This window comes from Lichenostomus cassidix, chromosome 8 (genome assembly GCF_008360975.1).
Source record: "Lichenostomus cassidix isolate B80296 chromosome 8, HeHo_3.0, whole genome shotgun sequence".
NCBI lineage: Eukaryota > Metazoa > Chordata > Aves > Passeriformes > Meliphagidae > Lichenostomus > Lichenostomus cassidix.
The window spans coordinates 21,566,569-21,590,996 of record NC_139489.1 but is presented as its reverse complement, the minus strand read 5'-3'; the positions used below and the strand labels follow the sequence as shown (position 1 = coordinate 21,590,996).

General features: G+C 40.6%; 1 protein-coding gene across 6 annotated transcripts in view; it reads right to left on the bottom strand.

Moving 5' to 3' along the window:
- DENND1B (DENN domain containing 1B) overlaps positions 1 to 24,428 on the bottom strand; it is a 256,533-nt gene that overhangs the window by 126,962 nt on the left and 105,143 nt on the right. For 5 of the 6 annotated variants that reach the window (XM_085068299.1, XM_085068302.1, XM_085068303.1 and 2 more), the window contains one exon: positions 19,688 to 19,752. In XM_085068299.1, coding sequence (XP_084924425.1) covers positions 19,688 to 19,752 — 65 coding nt within the window. Of the gene's footprint in view, positions 1 to 19,687; positions 19,753 to 22,518; positions 22,904 to 24,428 lie in introns of those variants that run through there. The other variant, XM_085068304.1, reaches the window with a different exon arrangement.

Sequence of the window (24,428 nt, the reverse complement as noted above, 5' to 3'; positions counted from 1 at the left end):
CACAAAGACTGGAAACAACTCTCCCCTGCTGTTGTACAATAGCACTGACCACCCAAAGATCCATGGCTTTAGCTAAAAGAGACCCATCTTGCTGCCTGTTGAACATAGGACATGTGTGAGGATATGATTACTGTGATGCTTCTTTACAAATTTCAAAAAACAGCCCAGAAACAGTGCAAATAGTCAGAAGGCCAAATACTAAATCATGTTATTCTACACAAAGCAAAATTAGAATAAAGAATTGTAGAAACAAAAGGACCTGATATGGGCTGGGGAGGAAGAGAGCAGAGTATCTATGCTTTTAAGGGCTGCTGAAAGATACAGTTTTCATTTGGTGATCTCTTTATCAAGCATTTAAGAGAAAGCTAAGCAAGCTCCAAACTTCGTAGCAATGCACAGCTAAGACAGAGCACATCTTCAGACTTCCTTGGAGCCCATCAGAACTCCTGTAACCATTCCTGACACTCATTTGCTTGACCCATTTCTGATAAACAAAGAATGGAGTACTTGAAGTATTTTTCCCCCTTGTTCGTCCCATTCTTCGCTAGTCTCTTGTTTTGTGGTCAGAGGTTAAACTGCTGACCTCTCACCTTCAAGGCAAGTTTTTCCCCCCTTCCATAAAAGGTTTTTCACAGTGTGCAGCATTCGGATTAGCCCCTATCCCCCTGAACAAAAGCTGTGCCTTTGTACCACTGGTTTGGGCATGGAGTCCGTACATCAGAGGAAGCTGCTCCTACTTACCATTCACAATAACTATATTGTGAGGCCCCTCTAACGCCTCATCTCTCAGTGTCTAGACTTTCACCCAACCAGCCAGCAAAAAGAAAATCCTGTAAAGCACTCAACTGAAAATTAACTATGGTATCCTGTTGTGAACCTGATGAAGACGTTATTTGAACATACGGTAAAACTTTCCATTGTTTAACATAAAGATAAGAGAAAAACTTTTAAAGCCCTGAGGTTTAAATAGTCATAGGGATCAATTCACTCATGGGTCAGTAAATGCATTTTATAAGCAAGCAGTTATTGCTTATGTGTGTCTTTAAAATAATACACAGATTATTAAATTATACACAAGCACCCAGCATTCTGGGTATTTGCAGAGGCTTATTTTATACTCACTAAGGATATACACTAAGGCAGAACTCAAGACATAGAAAAAGAATTGTATCTTCCAGAATTAATTGAAAGCAGAGTGTCACTACTGCCCACTGTCCCTGTTATCTTCAGCAACTAAAATACAAGTATGGCAACAGAAATATTTTATGCCTTGCTGTATGAAACAAGACCTGTAAGGAAAACTCTGGGCAAGACAGGGTATCTATAAAGTTAGAGTGCAAACAAACCATTGGATTTTCCAGGAAAAAACAAAACAAACAAAAAACACTCCTGTGACTTGTATTTTGATTATTTGCAACACTTGCATCACTGTAGCATAAATAATACACAGCAGCAGAACAGTTTACTGAAGTGGACTAACATTAATAAAAATCTATTCTTTCATCTTGAGGAAAAAAACACCCACAAATAGGCCAGGGGGAAAAATTCTAGATCTAAGCAGTATTTTAATGTTTGAATAAGCATATGATGTATTTTGAAACTCTGAAAAGAATTTTTTATTTCAGAAAAATGGATGTTTGCATCTTCTTGGAATTCTTACGGCCTCTTCTGAGTGTGTATTTGGAAAGAATTCCCTGGGCTTTGCTAGGAGAGTAAGACACAGCTGAGGAAATGCATCTCTCTCATCAATTTCCCCAATCTGTTTTTAAAAGAGAGCCAGAGTGTCTCAAAATAAGAGGCAAACAAATTGCTGTCTGGCATAGGTTGATTGATTGGGGGAACATGAGGGGGTGTGCTAGGTTTTGGGGGGGGGGCGGTGTTTGGTTTTTTGTAAGTGTGTTTTGTGCTGGAACAAGAAAGTGTGAAATCATCCCTGTCATAACAGGAAAAACAAAACAACAACGTTTATCCCTTACCAGCACCCCACAGTGCCTGGTCATGGCAGCAGCACGCAGAAAGCAACAGGATTTGAGAGTCTGGACACAAATGCAACTACCCAGGATGGGCCTAACAACAACCTCAGCTCTCTCAACAGGCAAACAAAGTTGGATTTGCAAAGGAAGCAGAAATCAGGAGAGAAGAACATTCTCTGTCTTCAGGAATATCAGACATTAGGCACACACCACTGTCTCTCTCTACCACAGGTCAGCCACGCTTAGAAAGTATTTCAGTGTTCCTTGTAATGCTCTTTAAAAAAAAAAAAGCCCACACAGGATAGCTGTCAAACCTAGAAACTGCTGGGTATTAATCTCTTTAGCTATAAAAGTACTTAAGTCAACCTCAGATGTTTTAGGCTCTGTGATCTTTCCCAACACTGCCTGGACTGCTTCCCAAGGAGAGATGTATTGCACACTGGAGTCACTCACTGCCTGCAACACCTGCTGCTCTGCCACAGCAGCACAAGCTCTGCCACTTGGAGTTACCATTTATTAGCCCCATCAGATTATCACTAACCTCCAGAAGCGATACCAAAAATTAGCAATACAAGCATTTACTGTACATAAAAAACCTCATCCTGGTTCTTCTTCTCTGCCTTGAAGGCTAGAATCTGCATTCTGACACTTTTTCCTTTTTACTTTCAATTATAAATACAAGAATGGAGACTCACTAGGGACACACATAGGAGCAGGTGACAGAGGCAGCCCTCCAGACCCTCCCCTAGTCAGACTGATCCCCTTTTAGTCACGATGAGGAAGGACAGAATAGTTTTCACACACACAAAAGGGAAGCTTGATGCTTTTGCAGATCACTAGAAATGAGTAATGGTTTAGTCTGGGATACGAGCAGGAAAGAAGTTCACACAGTGCATATTTCAGGCTGAGGGTTCAGGTGCTTGGTTCCAAGCAGGCAGCCTTATTTCCTTATTTCAGACTGCACGCTGAGCTCCTTGCAGCAACATCAGACCTATTTTAAGCTGTCAAATCTGGAAAGAAGAGTTAAGTATCTCTCAGAAGACATTTCCTGGATATTTCAGTCAGCTTCAGGTCATGCTGGCCAGTATCACCAAAGCACTGAATTGCAACACCTGCTGTGATTAACTTCAGCTGGTTTTATTAACCACTGTTTTACCAGCTATGTGAAAGAGAACGTGCCTTCACACAGAGATCATGTATGCATTAAACACCAAGAAATGCATAGGTAACCCATCTGTAATGAATAAAATTTCAGTATCTTTACTTGTCCTGATGATGAGAAGCAACATCTTTCTTTTGCACAGAACTTCTGCAAGGTATTTTTTTAATACAGAAGTCTAATATAAGAACACGTTTCTGCTGTTCTTCAAATTACAGAGCATCTCCTTAACCACTAGCCTCAGTCACAATTCCTCCCAGATATACACTTGCACCCAAACATAAACCCTAAAGCATGAAGACAGCTAAACAAGGAACCAACTACACTGTAATAAGGGGATACTTCATTAAGCTACCAAGTGAGATATTGAAATCTCATTTCTGATGTGCCAAGAAAAATTTCTTTTACAGTTATAAACCAAACACACAAAACAGGTGTTTGAGAATCCCCCTGCACAGATGACTTTGTTGATCTTTGTCTTTATCGATACACTATTATTTACTGTCTTATTCTTTCTTACACTTAAACTGTTTCTCATTCCTGACCTTCAAGCATATAGTAAAATTAATACCTAACAATTACACAATATGCACCATTCTAGAAGCAGTAATGAAAAAAGTAAACTACACAGAAATGTACATCTAAACCCCCTCTTAACACCACCATTTACACCAATAATTACTTGCCTACCATCACTTTTGGACTCTTAAGTCATTTTAATCTCAATTATTCAGTTACTAGAACTCCTTCAAAAGATGGTAGTAATAGAGCTGCACTCACAAAAGAGTAAGATTTTAAACCACTGCACAACGTGTAACTCATTTCAAGCACCACAAAGCCCAGCAATGAAGTTTAAGACAAAGGTTAATGATTATAATCCTCCAGTAACACTTGAAAACTACTTAAGAGAATTTTGATTACAAACTATTCATTTTTTCCCAAAAAAAAGTTCTAATAAAGTGTAAGTGGATACATCACTTCTTTGTTTTGCTTTTGGAATGAGAATCTATAGCAGCTTGTTTTTTTTAAAAAAAGCAGAACAAAACATGAACTTCAGGGTTTGTTATTTCTTTGCTAAATAAACAGGAAGGCTTTGGCAACAAAAAGGAGGCTCAGAGCAGGTCCATCCATTCATAACTTTCATAGAAGATTCATTCCTTTTCATAGTTTTTAAAAATATTGATCTGTTTTCAAATCTGCTTCCACAGAAAGCAATACCAATCTGCTATTAACAGAAACAATTATCAGATGCCTGGAAATGCTAAAAACTTATTACAAATGTGGCAAATTTTTCAGCCTGAAGTAGACTCACAGTCTCCTTCACTACACTCTACATATTGCTTTTATTGAGTAAAAAGAAAGAAATCGAATGAACTCTCTTATCTTAAATGTAACACATCTGTGTGGTACCTTGAACTCCAAGAACAGAGTTCAGCAAGATCCTCCCCTCTAAAAACAAAGACATGAAAGGTGATGCAACACAGAAGCACAATCCTAATCTGCTCCCTCCCTTAACTCAGTCGTTGGTCACTGGATTTTCTCAGTTTCCTCACTGCTCTCCATGCGCCCTGGGGAGCCCTGCACCCAGTGAGAGGCACAGACACCTGCCAGCTCTGCTTGGCCAGCTCTCTCCGGCAGGACAAGTTGACAGAAGCAAAGCAACACTGGTGATGTGTCAGGATCCTTTCAGCTCCTCCTGCCGCAGAGGGGAACAAAACAAAGAGGTGCCAAATCACACCCCTCCCTCACAGGGCAGCCAAGTCCTCAACAGCTCATACAGAAAGCAGAGTGGGGACCATTCTCAGAATTGCTGTTCCTTCAAGACTGACAAGGAACTACGATGACATTTGATAAACCATGAGTAAAATGGCATGTAGTTTTTAAACTAGTAATTTACTGTTTCTCCTGGATTAGGAGTGTTTTGAAATAACATCTTGCAAATGTGTTGTTGAATCAGGAAATATTTACAATGTTTTAGCGAAGCATTTGGTAAATTTCCTATTTGAATAAAGCAAAAACTATTTTTTAAGTTAAGGTCATCAGGAAGTTGTAACTTTCGTATTCGCAGCTGAAGAGCTGCCGTGGTGCAAAGGTAAAAACAACACAATCTTGATTAATCTTTTCAAGAGTAGATATCACAGCACTCCATGGAGGTCACAATCACAGTCCCCTCAAATTTATTAACACAATAGCTTATAAAGAGGTGCTTTTTTTCTCTATTTTTTTAAGGTTTTCTATTGCTTAAATGTATTCACAAGGTCATACAGCAAATCTGCTCCACTGCCTTACCCACCAAATTCACACTGAGGTGAAAGTATTGCTTAACCATAGACTTTGCCCCCACTGTCTCCCACTTGAAGGGAGCTCACAAAAGTGCTTTGACTACAACCAAATTCAGAGCTGATTAAGGTTTAATTACCGATGAACAAACAAACGAAGGCCGTTTTCTGATATTATAAAACTTATTTTTCAAAAGAATATTTACTCCAGGCACAAGAAAAGCTAACATTTAGGAAAACTATGTAATTTCTTTCTAATGCAATTATATCTTGAATTCCAGCATGTATATGCCATCTTCTTTGGGGCAGTTTCAGGAGTGCTGATGTGATCACTTTTACTTCAGTTCCACCAACACAGTTTCTGGGTAGCAGTAACTGAAAGAGCTTTGGCTTTCTCCCACTGCCAGAGAAAAGACAGGTTGTGGAACAGAGAACAGAAACACTTACCACTACCACCAACCAACTACTACCAAGAAATGCACTGTGCTCAGTATTAGTCATTCATTTCAAGCTTGAAGCATCTTCTTCCTGCAAATGCTCTTCAAAGACCTGGCATTTTTTTGCAGAACATGCCTAATGAACACTTGCTAGCAGTAAAGCTCCTTGATGTGGCCCACAGTAATGCATCACCCAAGCTTTCAGCAACATGATCCTGGCTTTTGACACTTCCCTTCAGGGCTGACTACTGCTTGCACTTCCTACTAACACAGAGGATATGTTTTATCTTTGTGAACCCATTTGTTCCCCAGTTTGGCTGAACAAGGCAACATCCAACAGGGTTTAAGGATTAGGTCTGGCCCTTACAATGTGGAGGTATTTTCATCCTTTTCCCTTAGTGCTGCTAAGTCAAATGAAAACATAAACCTCACACATGTAAAGAAGGAAGCAAAGACAATAACAGGACACTCAAAAGAAGAAGAAAAAAAAATATCAGAGCTAGCTCTGTAAACATATTCCAGAGCTGAAAGATTTTGTATCCTATTAATAACTACTACGCTATCTAGCCACAAGTTGGGAAAATATTTCATCTACTGTTTATAAAATGCTTTTCTTTGTTGACTTACCACTATCCAAGACCAGGCTAGGTCAGTATCCTGTACGGCACTGTGTTTTGTCCTTGCTGTGCATGATCAGTTCTCTAAGCATAGGTATTTCTAAAGGGGAGGATTGCAGTTCATTGCATGTAAGGCAGATTTTATCCACACATCTGTACCTTCTATCAGTACCCATAATTTCCAACAGCTACACATGAATTCTTGTTTCACTGCTCACACATTTTAATCAAAGTCAATTAAAAATTATGTCAGAATGTCTAAGAATCTCATATCAGAGGAGTCAATCAGCACAGCTCAACAAAAAACAGTTTTCCAATGTTGCTCTGTAGTAAATATTTTTTTAAGAACAACCTAATGAAATTGGAAACATCGATTTCAAATTCATCTCTCTTGGCCAGTTCAAAGTAGATCTGGAATAAAATCTGTCTCTGCCTAACTCTGTATATTTCCAATATTCCAGTACATCTAGCTAATACCCTGTGAAGTTAAACAAAAACTTTCAGAAATGTCGGTGAACCATGTATGGACATGACGTGGTAATTAAACTTTAGAACTATTGATTTGTATTTCATATGTGGTTTCTTTGGTTTCTAAAACACAATATTTTCTTGTCATGGATCAGTATTGCTCTCTGACAAGAATATTAATTTAACATACACTATCATTTCTTCTTGGTTTACATATAGGATATGACTTCTAACATTCTTCTTAAATACATTAATTGAATATATACTGCTACGTCTTAAAAGGGAAAAATTACATTCTGGAGCACTGGTTAACAGAAAGGCACTTTGTCACTTTCTGTAAAAGTTAACTTTCAACATTTATGTCAGATTAAGCAATCTGTATCTGTTTTATGATTTGCATTGTGTTCAATGCACAAGCACAAAGCTACTCTATTAACTGCTATGCCAAAGAGTATATACTATTCTACATACCCAAAGCAACATTAACTAAATACAGGTCTTAAAACAAAACAAAGAAGGAAAACAGAAAACCCACTTTGATCTCTCTGCATACAAAGCGCTTCAAAACATCACTTTGTTTGCAAATATTGTTTATGCTGTTCCGGCACTTTCTGTCCTAGCAAGACTTTTTGTCTTGCTCTCTGAAAGATGACTATTTCAAGATGTGCTGACAATTAAAACATACTGGTCATGCTTAGATGAATAATTTCTAGTGTTAAAATACACAGAAGCAGAACTCCAGTAGCAGAAGTCCCCCAGTTGCATGTCAGTATCAAGTTTCCCTGTCATATTAAGATAAAAGGAGGAGTGTACATGGTGAGACAAAACAAACAATGTTCTTTTATCAGATTATAAAATCCCATTATGATCCTTAGACATCATGTGAGCAAGTCTGATTTGGCTCCATACAGAGCCCAGTTTTGCTCTCAGCAGAAATCCAGAACTGCATCTACTGAAGGTATATATTCACTTTACAGATTGGCTCTAACTCCATGTTACAGTACAGCTGTCATGAGTGTCTCTGCAACTGTCCTAAACTCAATTAGTTATAGACTCTTTAGTAGAGTCAATAATGATGATAACTGGTGAATGCATAGATCACTCCACAATCCCAGGCCAAAACTTACAGAAGTGACTTGCATACACGTTCCAGTTTTTATCATCAGAAATTCTCTCTCATTTTAGATGGGTTGTTGAGTATTTTAAAAGCATATGAAGTACACCCACTGTCCACCAGAAAGCTAAATGTCCACTGGGTACTCTCCTTTTGCAGAGAATATCTTATAACAAGCATTTTCATTTTCACACAGATTACCACACAGAATATTTCCCAGTTTATGAGAGTCCAGCGGCCACAGAAAGCATCACCAACCAAAACACCCACAAAGAAGCCACACAGATGGGTTCTGTTAGTGCAAATGTTGTTACCACAAAGTTTTCTGGGAAATGCAGAGAAAAGCAGTGTTTCAGAGCTGACAGACATGCAGTCCCATGTTTGGAGAGTCTCACAAACCTGCAGATTGAACTGAAGTAATTTAGGGCTGGAAGCAAAGAAATTTTTCTCCTTTTAGAGCTTCAATGCACTCTGCAGTTTCAGATCTTTCTCTTCTGTTTACACTGCATGAAGCAGATCATATAGGAGCAGACCAAGTCCATGTTCTCCATCACTTACAGAGCAAGTGCTTGGGATTTGCCCATCCTCATGGATTTATTGGCTTCAAGAGCTCTTCTGACCACAGCCAACACAATTCGGTACCTTTTTATTTGCAACCTTCATTCTATTTCACTTCCACTGAAAATTCTGGTAGTTTAATTTATTTTTATTATTGTTTGATCTGGTTTACCCTGTCCTTCATCACTTTCCCTAACAGTAAGAGCTGAAAGGATTTCTGCTTTGTTCACTGTTGAAAACAATGCAAATTCCCTCTAAGGACTGCAAGACCTGACAGGTATTCTCAATGACAGGCTGCTGTATCTGTCAGTGTCCAGTAACATCACACAAAACTGTTTATTTAAAAAGAAGAGAGTTGGCAGCTCTAGCTCCCCAACAATTTAAGACAAGCTTTAGTTTCTTAAGGTTTTTATTGCCAGTGAAAAATGTTTTCAGCCAGGCACTTGAGGGGTGGTCATTTCAGGCTTTTTTTTTTTTTTGCCAAGCACTGTCATAGTATTGATTTCTAACAGCACAACCAGAATGCACAAGAACATGTTTCAAATCATTCTTTGTAAAATACAGCATATTATATCAAGACAAGAAAAAGAAATTTCTTTATAAATTCCTTGCTTATCAATTACATGTGTTAGTTCTGACTTTTTTTTCCAGGCTGACACTTGTAAAAGCATTTTTAGACTAAAACTAGTAAGGTGCTAGAGGGCCCCAGCCCCAAGTTAAAGCAGATGGAAACACATACTTATATTGTATGGGACATGCCCATTCCCAGAACTAGAATGGGTTTACTCAGATGCACCAATTAAAAATGCCTGATTGAAACTGAATGCTGAGAACCTTGCCTAACTCAGTCTGGGTGTCAGAAAGCTTTACTTGTCCTGGCACAGAACCACTGACATCACAGCCTCCTCCAATGTGACAGCAAAAGTTCATTGGTTTCCACTGAAGAGGCAAACGGTTCATCTGCCACCAGCAAACTGAAGTTCTTGTTATTGTTAATCTGGCAATATTTTTAGCACAGAAAAGTCACCTAGAGTATAAATACCAGCAAAAGTCTTTCTTGGACACAAAATTAATCAGAATTTCCTCTGTTCTGTCACAATACTGTTAACTATTTTCAGTTCTATGAATTACTGCATGATACCAATCTAGCACAACTGCGGTCTTCAATTTCAAACAGAATTCTGTTTACACAAAATGAAAATTTAGTCTATCTCCAAATCTGCAGTGCTTTAAAGTGACTATGGGTGGCAGGCATCTAACTTTGAGTATTTAGGATTTTTCTTAAGAGCTAAATTTTGTCATGAACAGAAAACTGGGAGAAATCATTAAAGTTGTCAAACCCATTTCTTCAAAACTAAGACAAGAGTTTTAATATAACCCCAACAGATTTCAGCACAAAGCCAACAGGAAGACAGTAGAATAGAGTAAGTGCATGCCTAGTTGTGTTTAGCTTCCTGTACTGGCAAGACATTTATTTTAACAAACCCAAAATACTTGAAATTAACACTAAGAGATGAAACAACAACCAGTGCTACATTGCATGGCATGAAAATCCTGTCGGTTCCTCCCTATCTGAGCTGCATACTGAACTTCTCCTGTCAGCTCCAGAGGCAGCCCCAGCAGCTGAATGGCGAGTGTGCCCACAGAGCCAGCCTGCCAGGTGCCACCAGAAGCAGGAAGGATGCTAACCTCACATGCTTTTAGCAGTGCCAGCTCTTTGAAGTGAAACACAAACAGCAAACACACACACAGCTTAGGAGCCAAATGACCTCCAGAAGATGGGAACAGGATGCATAAATGATCAGCTCTCGCCAGCAACACTAATAATAACTGTTTCCCTCTTGCCACTCCAAAGGCAGAGTGGTTTCACTCCATTATTTCAAACTCATGACAGACTTCCAGGTAACTTCGCAATCATCACACAACCCTTGTTCTTTATCTTTGTGCTGCTACTTTTTCTTATATTACATTTAAACAAAACACAAACACATTCAACTCAGCACAAATATTCTTTTTTTTTTTTCATACTGCATCTTAACCTGAGGACATAAATATTACCACTGTTCTGTAGTAACTCAATTTCATTCCTGGAAACAGATGCCTTAAAACATTAAGGTTTTCTTTGTAACTTCTGAGGGAAATAATGCCATGCCTATTATCATTATCAGTATGGCTTCTCTGAGTCAAAGGCAACTATCACAACACAGTTAAATTCAGTATCTAGCATACACTATTTAAATACTAAGACAGCAGATTTTTGTGTTTAGCTTGTCCTTTAAGAGAGCAAAAGAACTGCCTCCACCCAAAAGAAAACACTTCACCCCATCCACACGACGACAACACAGCTTAACAATATTTATATGTGTTCTAATACACATTCAAGGGGCACAACAAATAAAACCCTTCAGACTGAACAGCATCTAAAGTCAGACAAATAGGAAGTAATTGTGTCATTCTATCATTCTAAATTTAAGGAACGTTGCAATGTTAAACCACTTTTGGCAAAATACCTTGGTTATGACGATTATGCCTCTGTGATGATCAAACTTGCCATTAACTAATAAAGTTTGTAAAATATGTCCCAGAGAAACCCTAACCAATACGCTCTTTTCAAACACAAGTTTTTAATTTTAGTTAGGTTTTAATCTGTATCTGAATACCCATTCAAATGTGTAAAGAAACCAGATTCAGGAAACATAATCTAAGGGTGTCGTTCAAACCTTGTTTCTAATTAAGGATTTAATATTTGGACAGAACCTTACAAACACAGATTGAGAATTTTGCAAAGGAACACAGTATGACTGTAAACTGCTGCCTTGGCTTTCCCAGTGCAGGAAGTGCAGATACCACACCCAAAATCTTGTTCAGGCCTTTTTTCTTTACTTCTGCTTTTTCTGTTCTTTTTTCCCTATAAAGTTCAGTAGTAAGTTTTAAATTTTTCTACTAAACCAGATTCACAAAATATAAAAAGTCTTTGTTCATCCAAACTATTCAGTTCTAAGAATAAGGCTACAGTACACCAAAATACACAGAAAAATATTAAAGGCAAATGTAAGAAATTAATGTTTCAAGCATTTTAGTACTTTATCTGTCAGTCACATGGAATCTTCCATCCTAAGTATTTGCCGGTAAATATTGTGTTTTTACCAGGATCTTGGAGTTATCACATGTCAGCCTGCCATGAAAAATACAGATTCTTAACATATTAGTTACAAAGAAATGCTATGCTCAAATTGCTCTTACTTCGTATTATTTTAAGGAATAAAAATAGCACTTTATTCGGCTTCTGGGGTGTTTAAGCTCTTGACAAACACTTCTGTAACTCTTCCCTTTGTAGCCCTGATCATTTTTCATTTTATTTATAAACAGAAGTATCTATTGCATCAGTTAGACGATGTGCATCTACATGCATCTGCCACAGCCCAGATAGTATCATCAGTGGCAAAGGAAGAAGAATTAAAAAGACTATTTCTGTTAACCAGACAGGAAACCCTACACTTCAGCCTCTTCAAATTAGTGGTAGACAGAGAAGTGTCTCATAGCTTTGCAAAAAAAAGCATTTTAAACCTTGAAAGTTAAACCAGATTTCAAAGTTTTTTCAGCAGATTTTAAATCCACCACACACACACCCCCCACCCCACACACCCCCACACCCCAAAAAAAAAAGAAGTTATTAAACTATATATGAAGATAGCAAACAGCATAAAATATCCTATTGAAGAAAGATAAATCTCTGTGTATGATGGGCTGGCTGCTCAGTGTGTGGGAGGGCTGAAGCATGCTGACATTAGCTTAGGAAAATATGCAAACTCTTAACACTTCTGAATGCAAGCATTTTAAAAGCCCACAAACTATCCCCCAGGCAGCCATCTCAAATGGTGAAGTACTAAAACGAAACTAAAATTAAATTTGAAAAAAGCACAGGAACGTCAACTTCCATACTGATTGACTGCATTACATGATACATTACACAGATTGCTGTTTTCAGCTTATATTTAGTTATACTCAGACTAGTTCATTCATTCTACTCAATTTTATACAAAATCCTTCCTATAAGAAGTTAATATTTGTATTATTAATCCCGTCAAGTTTTTCCCCTTTAATTTCGCTGCCCCAAACGCGATCACTGCTGAAAGTGGCATATGGCATTACACGAAAAACTGACACAATCGGGCAAGGGCCTGCAGGGGAATAATTCATCTCTACCAGCACTGATAGCACAGCGCCTGCCCCCACATAACTGCGGCTGGAATCTCTGCAGTAGAGCAGAGCTGCCACTCCTCCCAGGACTGTCCTCTGGCTGCTGCGGAGCAGGGTCGGCCCTCCCCACTGAGGTCTCTTCACCCTTGTAAAGAATGCAGGCGAGATAGGAGAAAGGGCTTCCTTGACCTATTTCTTCAGCAGCTCTCACCCCTTCCCCTCCTACACACACATATCTGCACCCACCTCCAAATTACACACACATCCAAGAATCTCTGGAGGTTGGTGGAAAAAAAAAGATCTGTAGGAAATGAGACACTGAAAAGTAGCAATTTTCCTCCACATTTTTGCCTCTGTGGAGAAGCTGAAAGCTGGACAGATTACACTCCATTTCTCAGTCTCTGGAGAACAAAAGGAAAAGGTAAAAAGCATCAAAATGCCAGTCTTTATCTTAGATGCAAAATCATTCTTGTCTTAATTGTTTTTGTTGTTCATAATTCTCCAACACCCACTCTGTGCTAGTGACAGTCCAAACACACAGAAGACATTGTTCATAGCCTCAGGGGCTTTCCAATTAAATGCAAGAAATTTGAACACACTGAAAATACTCATTTAGCTACAACTGGAGGGTTTAAAGATTGTAATTTACGAAGGACTTACACGTATACTTGATGTTCATACACAAGAGAACTACAGCTAAACTCTGGGTTATATTCCTTGGTTTTGTCCAAAGGGCAAAAGTGATGCTCTACCTGCTTTTCATACACTCCTGTTTTTGTCCTCAAAACATTTACACAATCCCCAACGAGACTATGAAATTTTCTTCTAATCAATCAATCCTATGGAAAACCAGGCTAGATTAAATTACATTTTTAGCTTGGAAATTTCAACAGAAAAGCAAGAAACCTTACAGGGAAGTAGCACTAACCTAAATACCAACATATGAGTTAATGAGTTGGGGTGGATGTCAAGCTTAATGAAACATCTGAAGAGTATAAAAAGAAAGCTTTATTTTTTTATACATAAAAACTGTATCTAAGCTAAGCCTATAAGCAGATACCCAGTTTTCTGAAATGACATTTTTCTAATTGAAAAAGCACCTTTAACTTTTTATTGGTGTAAAATAAATTCTAGTATGTTAATGCAATATTTGAGAGTAAAAATATAGACATAAATGAGAGACTTGTAATAAAGCTTATCTAGTCCATAGTTGCTCTTTACAGTCACCTGAAGAACCCTCAAAAAAGTAGAGAAACCTAACTTGCTGTGGCTCAGTATTTATTTAGTACCTTTCCAGCTAAAACCAGCAGTGAAAAAGGTTAGTAGTATATGAAGACTATATCAAAAGTTATAACTGTTCTTAAAAAAATCCTGCAGACCTCTTCATGTATTACACTCACAGAATTATCTTTTTGATCAGGCTCAAGCAATGCTCTACAAAAAAATGTAGAGCAGAGGAAAGGAGTTATCTTGATCAGCATGTTACACCCACTGGCTCAGAGTATGTAGTTAACAAACAACTCTCTTTAGTGAAGAAAAAAACAGAAGAAGAAAAAGTGGTGCTTGCTCTGTCCACAATCCTAAGAGTAGCTTTGGGAGACTCTTAATCAAAACCTTACCTAAACTAGACAGGTTGCTCTTGGACAAAACTACCAAATGCATTCAACTTTTTTTCAGACTTGGGACCTTTCTGAAATTATGTATTTAATTAGTACCTTATAGACCACAATCAAAGCTCATACAAAGAATTTTGCATTTCTAGACTAATTCCTGGACTTAATGCATACTCTAACAACACACAATTAAATTGGCTTTTGTGGCTTTTTCTTGAAAATTTAATGAAATGAGACCCTTTAAAGAAAAATAATTTAGGGATCACACAACACTAAGATTTATTATCATTCTGGCAGAGGCAGATAAACTACAGGAGTTATTCATGCAATTTAACACAACCTATTTAACATCTTCTCTGAAAACCACATTATCTAACCCTAGAGCTATAGAAGACTTAGAAATTATAAGAAGCATTTAGAAATGAAATAGAGACAAAGCAATCAAATTTCCAGAGTTATTCCAACAATTATTCTTAGATTGAACAGAAAATGAACTGGTACTTTAAAGAAATTTTCACATAACACTTTTAAAACAGTCAGAACTAAAGCAGTCCTAGACCCAAACCACAACATTCAGTGGTTGACTTTTCTGGATCTACCTGCAGCCTCCGAGAAGCCTTTTTGTTGCTTTTTTCAAGTGCTATAATCAAAGAAATTGAACCTGTAGCAAACAGCACTCTGTTAACCACACTGAAACCAATCTGAGTCATCTTCTTGGGAAACCACGGACAGAAACGCTGAAGACTTTATGTTCACAGATAGTGTTGCACATTACCTTTCTACTGCTGGCTGCTGTATCTGCACTGCATTTTGCATCTGGCCTCTGCAACCCACTTTTAATAGAATATATAGGATATAAAATTTACAGAATTAGCTCAATTACCAACCTCATCTCTGTCGATTTAACTCAATTCCACAGTTCAGACTTACAGGTGTGTATGCACAACCTGTATTTGCTCGTGTATTCATAGATACACAGATAAATATACACTCCTCACAAAGATTACATGGCACTATTTATTTGGACATGTCCTGTGGAAAAGTTCCGAAACATCAACCGTCCAGAAATTCAACTTACTTTTCATGATCGAAGGACCTGGATAGAAAAAAAGAAGCTGCAGACTGCTTTGTTCAGACAATTCCTCGGCTCCAGCATATCTTGCAGTGCCAGCTGCAGTATCATTTTCAAGAGACAAGAGTGCCAGGGAGAGTAAAGTTGCTGTAGGTGCAGCTATTGAGCAATAGCCTTATGTAAGACTGTGCACTTAGAACAACTGTACCACTGCTTTACTCCTGATACCCACTAAGGGTGATTCAGCCCAAAGTGGAAAAAAGTTTTCACCCTAAAGCTAACGAGCAATTCTTGTACTTAAAATACCACAGCAGTTTTCATAATATCTGTTATCAAGTTGCCCTCTGGGTCTGTAAGCAAAAATTTACTACAGAAGGCCTGCTGCAGATATTAAATTGAGCACACATTTTTGCTATTTCTTGTTTGCTTGTTCATTAAGGAGTAACACAGAAAAGAATTACAAAAATATGCAACTGCCTGGAAGACAGTGCAAAACTTTCTGCTACAAGGTGCTACTCACACTGCAAGCCAAATTCACAATTAAATACTGGGCTGTTAAAATAGCTTAGCACTTATGTCTCAGTCGCTTAGCAAACTCTGGTGAACTGAAGTTAATTGATCTCAAAGTTTTCCAAGAAACTAGTTATGAATTTTCAGAAGTTGTCACATCAACTAGTTATTAATTGATGCTTCCTACCCTCAGCACTGCAAAGGACTTGAAGTTATGACATGGGCTACAATCTCATGTTGGTCTTATGGGCTTTTTTCTCCTGTTTGGAGATTTACTCTGAAAATACAGTCAGTAATATATCCTAAACTGTTAAGGGAATTATGAGAATATTTAAATAGAGAGTATCCTTTCTTTCTCCCCTGCCCCAAAAATGAGAAAAGGTTTGGAAGACCACTGTTCTAGCAATATTACTGTGCACTCCTGTAGTTTAAAAGAGAGTAAGAAATAAATATTCAAGTATGCGAGCTACTCTTAAATCACAAAAAATCCAAAAACCATGAATCCAATGGGAAACAAAATTTTGATCCAGCTATAAACAAACATATGCTACCACAACTGAGCCTGTCACCAATATAGCAGCTACCTACCCAAACACAAAGCAATAAATTCATATTAACGTACATGAAACCTCTTTGGTTTCTACTCAATGTAAACACCTATGTTGAAAATAATTAGTGGAATGATTTAAGAACAAATTTCTTAACACATATACATACATGAAACGCAGTAAGGTTTATGGTACTTTACAGTTGGAAGAGTCCTAGGACAACGTAACATCTGAAAAACTGACATTCCTTGAGATCTATGTTGTAATTCAGAAGTTATGAAAAAATACTTTTGTCCAAAAGTGTTTAACAATTTTAACAGCAAAATTTTTCAGCATATCACGTTGTAGGCATTTAGCATCCTCATAAAAACACCTTATTAAGATTTTGATTCTTAGAACAAAATTAGATTCTTATTTTGATTTCTTAGAACAGTTACACACTGGCCCAGGGAAATTAAAATGCAGGAGAATGCAGACTACAGCAAAGCTTGAAAAGAAAAAGCTTAAAGATACACGGGTCACATTAAGGTCTTCCCTTCTCCTAAGTCGGCTTCTCCTGCTGCTCACTTATGCAGGGAGATCATAATTTTGTGGTTGTGATATTTCCACGGCAACACTGGTGACAGTGATGTCACAAATTCAGTCCTGACATAGCTTCAGGATCAAGTACACGGAGCAGATGGGATGCGAGGGAGAAAGCCCCTATTTAAACACAAATCTCTTTCATAAGAAAGAAAGAAGCATGAGCAAAGAACCAGGTGAATGGATCATGTTTTCAAGTATGATATATTCAAAAGATTATCCTAGCATGAAAATCTATTTAAAGGCAAGACCTACAATACAGGATAACTGTCAAATTTGTTAGGCCTTATAATAAACCAACCTTGAAAGCTCCCTGTTTTGCATGACAAGTCCTGTGCTCCATTTCTAAAGTGGCAGTGAAGACAATACACTTTTGTCCCTTGTGAATTTCCTTTAAATAACTTTAACATTCAGATATATTAATTTGATACATCACTGTGCTCATAAATACCATATGTAAATATGATGTCAAGCCCTCACTGGAGTGAGTTTGTTATCTGAATTAGATACGATAGGAAAGACATTAAAGCAAACCCCAGATGGGTCACCAAGTACAACAGGATGGTGACTGAAATATTCAGCCAGCACTGTATGATTGGCAAAAGGGGACTGTACTTTTGTCCTGATCTGTGGATGCATGCAAGAACCAACACAAGCTCCAGGCCAACTAAAGACCCCTAAACCCCTCACCAGTCACACACTGCAGACTCAAAAAAAATACTGGTTTCAAACCTCCTTCCTGTCCGTGGCTACCCCATGGACCAAGAGCAACTGAGCCCACATGGAGTAGAAGGGATTGTGACAAAAAGTCAAATAACAGAGAATGCAACCACAATATAGTCACAAACACAGTCTCCACATCAACTCATGTCACAGTGCAAGGAGACATACAGTTTTCTAAAGATGCTTCTCTCCACCGAGGAGAACTGATGAACAGCAAAACTACCTACCAAGGGAGGCAGGGGAAGTACCTGTGACCAAAATTCAGGCATAGGCAGTCATTCACAGAGCTGCAAGCAATCAGAAGTGGTTTCTTATGGCAGCATTGGCAGAAAGATGCACAAGAAAAATCAGAAGTCAAACGGGAGGTAGAAGGAATTAAAAGGATATAGATCCATGTTCTGATCACAGAAGAAAAAGCCCACATTTTCCAAGATTTCAAGATGAAAACCTGGAAGGATTACCAACAGTCTAGATCTCAGGAGGGAAAGGAAGAAAGGGAATGAAATTTGCTGGCGGAAGCTGGGCCTAAGCCAAGATGTGAACAGGCCCCCAGGAAGGGATGTTGGGCGGAGGCTGAGACTAAAAGCACAACACAAGGAGGAACAGATCAGAAGTCAAGTAGCTAAGCAGAGCTCCCAGCCTTTATCTATGAAATCACTATGGCAAAAACTGCAGAAAGGAGAGAAAAGAAGGCAAAAAGTGCCATGTGATACAAGCCACAACAATGATCAGAGTTATGAAAGTCCACCTGATTTGCCAAACTATGACAATACCAACAGAAAATCAAAAATGCAGGCAATAAACTGAAGGATGCTGGCTGGTCACACAGAAAAAAAAAAATTGGATGATCTAAAGAGCTACAACTGTTTCACTTCAACAAAAATTTCTCCAAATGTATTAGGCATGCTCCCATGAGACCGCTAATAGAAATGCTGTCTGAAATGTAAAAAAAAAAAAAAAAGGAATAGTTTGGGGCTATAAACTTCTACATGCCTCTTACTTGTCTGAGCAGTAAACTCTGGAAACAGTATCCATCAGCACAGTAGGATAAGAAATATAGTCTATTTTAAGACCTAGTTTATTGTTTTTACACTTGTGATCAAGACACAGCTGTCACAGACTAACATGACTACAACACAACCCCAACAAAACTCCTCCTCTCACTTTGGTTTGTAAGGCCAACAACCTCGGATGAGAACATGAACTGAGTTCCCCCAGCGGACTTGTGAGAGGTCACTTTAATTTCAGTACTGAAATCCCATCTTCTTTTTACCCAAGAGGAAAAAAAGCCTCTCTCAGACAACTCTTGCACTACTACATCTCTTTTACCTTGTGTTTATAGAGATGTGAAAGTGACGGCTGATACAAGCTCAAGTCAGCACTCACTGCTGTTTGTATGGTGTAGCAAACCAAGGCAGCTGCCAAGCTACAAAGTCTCTTCCTATTGTTGTTCAGAAAATAATTTACTTTCCCTCTATCACACTGATCAAAATTAATATTCCCCTGATAGATAGAAGTCAACTGGTCCTCTAAAATGAAATCTTACACAGAATCAACATTTTAACTGTAGAAAACACACTTCAAGTCCAAGTTTTAAAAATATATCATGCAGAACAAAAATATTTTTACAACAGCTAAAATGAAAACATAACAAAATGCCACAACAACTACCAAGCAATAGATTTTTAAGAGCAATAAACTAATCATAGGCACATTCTAACACAATCTCAGTCCAACAGCAATTCAAAGCATAAAATAACACTAGATTGGGATGCCAAGTATCTTTTTCCAGCTCTCATTTCTCCATGCAGATATCATAGGCCCAGTGTATTACCTTCGTTTTCTGAAGCTTGGCATTTTACTTTCAGTACCAAATCAAAGGTACGTTCTGGATTTTCCCTAGAAGAAACAAAAAACAACCAATTAATCATATACATGTCTCAGATCTTATTTTTACTGTTATAGCCTTTCCATTATTTTAGTACAATAAAATTAAAGTATATTTAAAACAAAATTAGTACGCAGATTAGTTCTAAGGAAGAACTAAAAAGTCACATTTCCCTATATAGCCTTAAGAAAAGAGTAAGACAGATAAACAAACTAAACCGTGTGATTTACATATGTTATACTGTCACTGTCTTATGTATCAGATAGCTTGTAAGTCACTCTATCATAACCCACCTAACAGTTGAGAAAAAAGAGCTACTACACTCCTTATCAATCAATCAATCTGCAGCATTAATGGAGTCACAGGCAACCTTTTCTAAAGCTACGTCTTATTTCTACTAAATAGGAATAGCCCATCATCAGACTTCCATTTTAATTCCATGAGTGTACCCATTATCCTTTAAAAGCATTTGATTACCACCACAAGGCCGAGAATCATTTGGCTTCCTCTTTCACCAGATATTGATTGCCAGCTGGGCCTTTCAAGGCTGAACCCCGGGCATGATTCACTGCGAGAGCCAACAGGAGTGCACTAACTAGGGATGGACACAAGCCCCAGCTGGCCAGGAAGAAGGAGCCTCCCTATCTGCAGTAGCCATCATGGGCAGCTCTGAGTGACGGCCGGCGCCTCTTTCACCTGATGATTATAACAAACTGCGTGTGCCAACAGCAATTAACACCCAACCTAATCCCAAACTACATATTTATTAGAACAGTTCTAAATGCCATTACCATGCCATCCACCCCTCTCTGCCTACCAAGCACACTGCTATTTATATTAAAAACAAGCGGTATAACCGCACCCATATCAATTATCTATTTAACCACATAAAAGGCTCACACTTGAACTCCCGTCTTGCGCAACATTCCCACTGAAGTCAGCTGGAGATTAAGGCATAGAAAATAAAAGCCCAAGACTTGGTTCCAGGTTTCTAGAACGCTTCACATAAAGCATACGGCAAATTAACACATTGTTGTTTCTTTAAATAAAGTTTTGAATGAAATCCAAAGGCTGAGCTAGGGAAAAACTCAGCTGTCACAAGTTAATTGATTCAGTACATGCTTTCACTGACCTCGGCACCATCATCAACTGAGATATGCAATTATAGGCTAATTCAAATTATGAAGACATAACCTGTCTACATCACACTCTTTCCTTGCATTTTCAAGCATTTTGTGGGAGAAATCCTGTATTTACTGATCCTGTGCGTACGAGATGAAATTCTGGTCAGAGTTACAACAGCCTAAATCCAGGACATTGAAAATTTACTCTGGCGTTAAACTGACCATTGTTCCTCTGGCTGGTGAGCAGGTTCAGAATGAAACTGGTAAGGCTGTGCTTGGTTGAGTCACCTAGAAACTTAACCACCAAAATCCTTCATTTACAAGAAATGACATCTCCCCATATTGCTCTAGCTTAGGCATTGGGTTGGGGGTTTAATGTGAATCAGTTCAAGTGTTACAAACACCAAATGAGAGCTTCTAACTCAACTCCTAGCTGAATTACACTCATGAAAGAAAGCTCTTTGAAGTAATACTGCCTTCTGTCTTTCACTGTAGTACTCTAAAACTGCTTTTGCAGGAAAATGCTTCTAAGTTTACTCTTCACATCCCACTACGCTTAGAAGTGTCAAAAATGTGTCAAACTAATCTGAGAATTGTGAGCCCGTCTCTCGTTTCCCTGCCAGCTCGGCGGTGCCAGCCTGCTCATTCAGCACGTATGCACAGGGAGCTGTTTGTCAATTGCCGAAACCTGGGTGTAACATCTTGTCACTTTCAATGTCACCAAAGCACGCGGCCGCTCCCAGAGGGCAGCCTGGACGGCAGTGCACCTAAACACCCAAAAAAACCTCTTCTGCACCTGCCATGCCCTCATGGCAAAAGGGTGGTCTGTAACCACCATGGCTATAAGCTAAAACACAAGCAATTCCACCTGAGCATGAGGAACAACTTCCTTACGTTGAGGATGGCAGAGCACTGGAACAGGCTGCCCAGGAAGGTCGTGGAGTCTTCCCCTGGAGACATTCCAAACCCACCTGGAAGAGTTTCTGTGTCACCTGCTCTACATGACCCTGCCTTGGCAGGGGGAGTGGACGGGGTGATCCCCAGAGCTCCCTCCCAACCCTGACAATTCTCTGATCTCCTGAAGGGATGCCTGGAACAGCCTCAGCCCGCGGAGGGCAGGGGCACTGCCGGCAGCTCTGCTGGGCCCGGCGGCCTCCCGACCGAGCTCCCAGCCCCGCCCGGGCCCCGTTCACCGGGCACAACCCGACCCGAGCCGGGGCCTCTGCCCGGCCGGGCCAGCGGCTGCCGAGAGCGTCCCCCGCGCCGCTGCGGACGGGCGATGCCGGGGCCGCCGCGGGGCCGTGAGGCGGCGTGAGGCGGGGGAGCGGCCGGCGGGGCTGCTGCCGCCTGCTCCTCCCGCTCGCCGCCGCGGGCCGGGTCGGGGGGCGCCGCCGCTCCCCCCGCACCGCGGGTCCCGCCTCGCCCCGGCTCCGGCCCCGCCGCCTCCCGCCCGCCCTTCCCGCTGTCACTCAGCGGCCGCGGCGGACGCGCCCGGCCCCTCGCACGCTACCGCCGGGTGGGCTCCCCCTCCTCCCGTCCCCGCCCGCCGCACGCCGGGCCCGGCGGACCGGGGCTGCCGCGGGGCCTGCTCGCCGCCCGCCCGCTGCGGGGGCTCGGCTCGGCCCGCCGCGGCCCCGCGCGCACGGCACTCACTTGAACCTGCTGTCCATGGTCACATCGCGGGCCCCCGGCGGCGGCCCCGGCGCCCCCAGGGACGAGCGCCCCGGCAGGGGCGAAGGGGCAGCGCCGGCCGCGGAGCGCTGGGCGGCGGGGGCGGCTCAACGCCGCGGCGGGCGGCGGCCCATGGCTGCTCCGCTCCGCTCCCCCGGCTCGGGCCGCGACTGCGGCGGAGCGGCGGCACCGCCTCCTCCCCCGTCTCTCAGTTCCTGTTGCGGCCGCTCCGGCACCTTCTGGGAACCAGGAAGCTCCGCGGCGGCCCGGGGAGCCGCCGGGCCGGTGTCACCTGAGGGCGGCGGGGGCGGGCGGGCAGCCTGTGCCCTCAGCGGCAGGTGCGCGGGGCCGGGGCGCTGCGGCCCCTGCCCGAGGCCCGGCAGGTGGGGCAGGGCAGCGCACGGATGCCGTCATGTGTCACCTCGCGGGCACCTTCACCCCCTGCTAAAGCAGCTCCGAGGATGAGTCCGGCCGGTGCGTGCACTGACACTGCCTAACAGCCCTTTACCTTCTTTATGCACAGCGGGAAAGAGCAGCTTTTCGTACTAAAGGTCATAAATGTTAATTTCACCTGCGGTAAGCTGCTTAGCTTTTGTTTTTATCGAGTGTTAAACAAACACTATCCCACACTGCTCAAGAGCTGGTGCAGCAGGGGATGGCTGGAGCAAACCCACCGTCCTGTAAACACACAGAAAACGCTTTAAATCTTCGAGTGCTTCCCACGAGTTTGGAAAGGAAATGAAAATAACACCGTCCTTGAGAGCCTTCCAAGTCTCATTCATCTGAGAGGCACTGAGCAGCCAAATTCCCACCTACACCAAGTTTCCCTCACCAACATAGTAACACTGCAATGAAAAAGTGCATAAAATAGATTCTGTGGTACTGGGCCAAAGAAAAAACGTCATTCTTCTCACTCTTCCTCTAGAAACTAATCATCGTATCAACAGTTGAAAGGATGAAAAAAATTCAAGCCAATTATATATTAAACACATAAAACAGCATTAGTGCATTACTGGGGCTGAAAAATCAAATATTCAAAAGTCAGGAAATTACAGATACTAACTTCTCCAAACCAATATCGTTTTGGCTTCCTTGCACATCCTACACACCTCACAGGACACTGATTAACTAATAATAAAACATATAGATGTGCAACGAAAAGAACTGAATGTTGCAGCAGCAACCTTAGCTTGGGGATTTTCTTGGGTTTCAAGTACTTAGGTTCCCAGTCCTCATTCTGCAGTAATTCTTAGCTGTGTTTTAGCAGCCAGAATTTGCAACTCCCTCTGAAGTAAATGAAATTGCTTGGGGCTTTGTATCCTTAACACATAACCACGCACTTCACGTAGCTCAGGGGATTTTTAGAAAAAAAAAATTAAATGTGTATTATTTGTATACCATCAGAGGCCCTCACAGCAGGCAGCATTAATTCACCCTCTGTTAAACTGAACTCTGGTGGAACTGGTCTGGACTGAAGAGTCAGGAGAGAGGGGAGCAATGTCTGCTCCAGCAAGGGGATAGGAAGAGCAAGGCATCCATCAGCCAGGGGTGTTACAGAACCAAAAGGGCTCCAGCAGCACCTGGTAAAGCTGAGTACAGGAGAAAGAGCATATAGGGAAGGATTTGGGACACAATCACAGTCGTGTCTGTGTCTCTGTTGGTCTGCCTCCCTCCTGCCCTCCATCTCTGCCCTCAGACCTACTGTAAAGCACACAGAATTTGAACGTCTCGTCTGCAAAAAATGGCCAGTACTTTAACAAGACTGAATTTGGATCAGATGAGTATCCAAATATTGAGACATTTTATTTATGGAAAATTTCCATTTGAGGCATACAAGAAAGCAATAAAAAAAAACCAAAAAGCACCAGGATTTCAGTAAATCTGTATTTTGA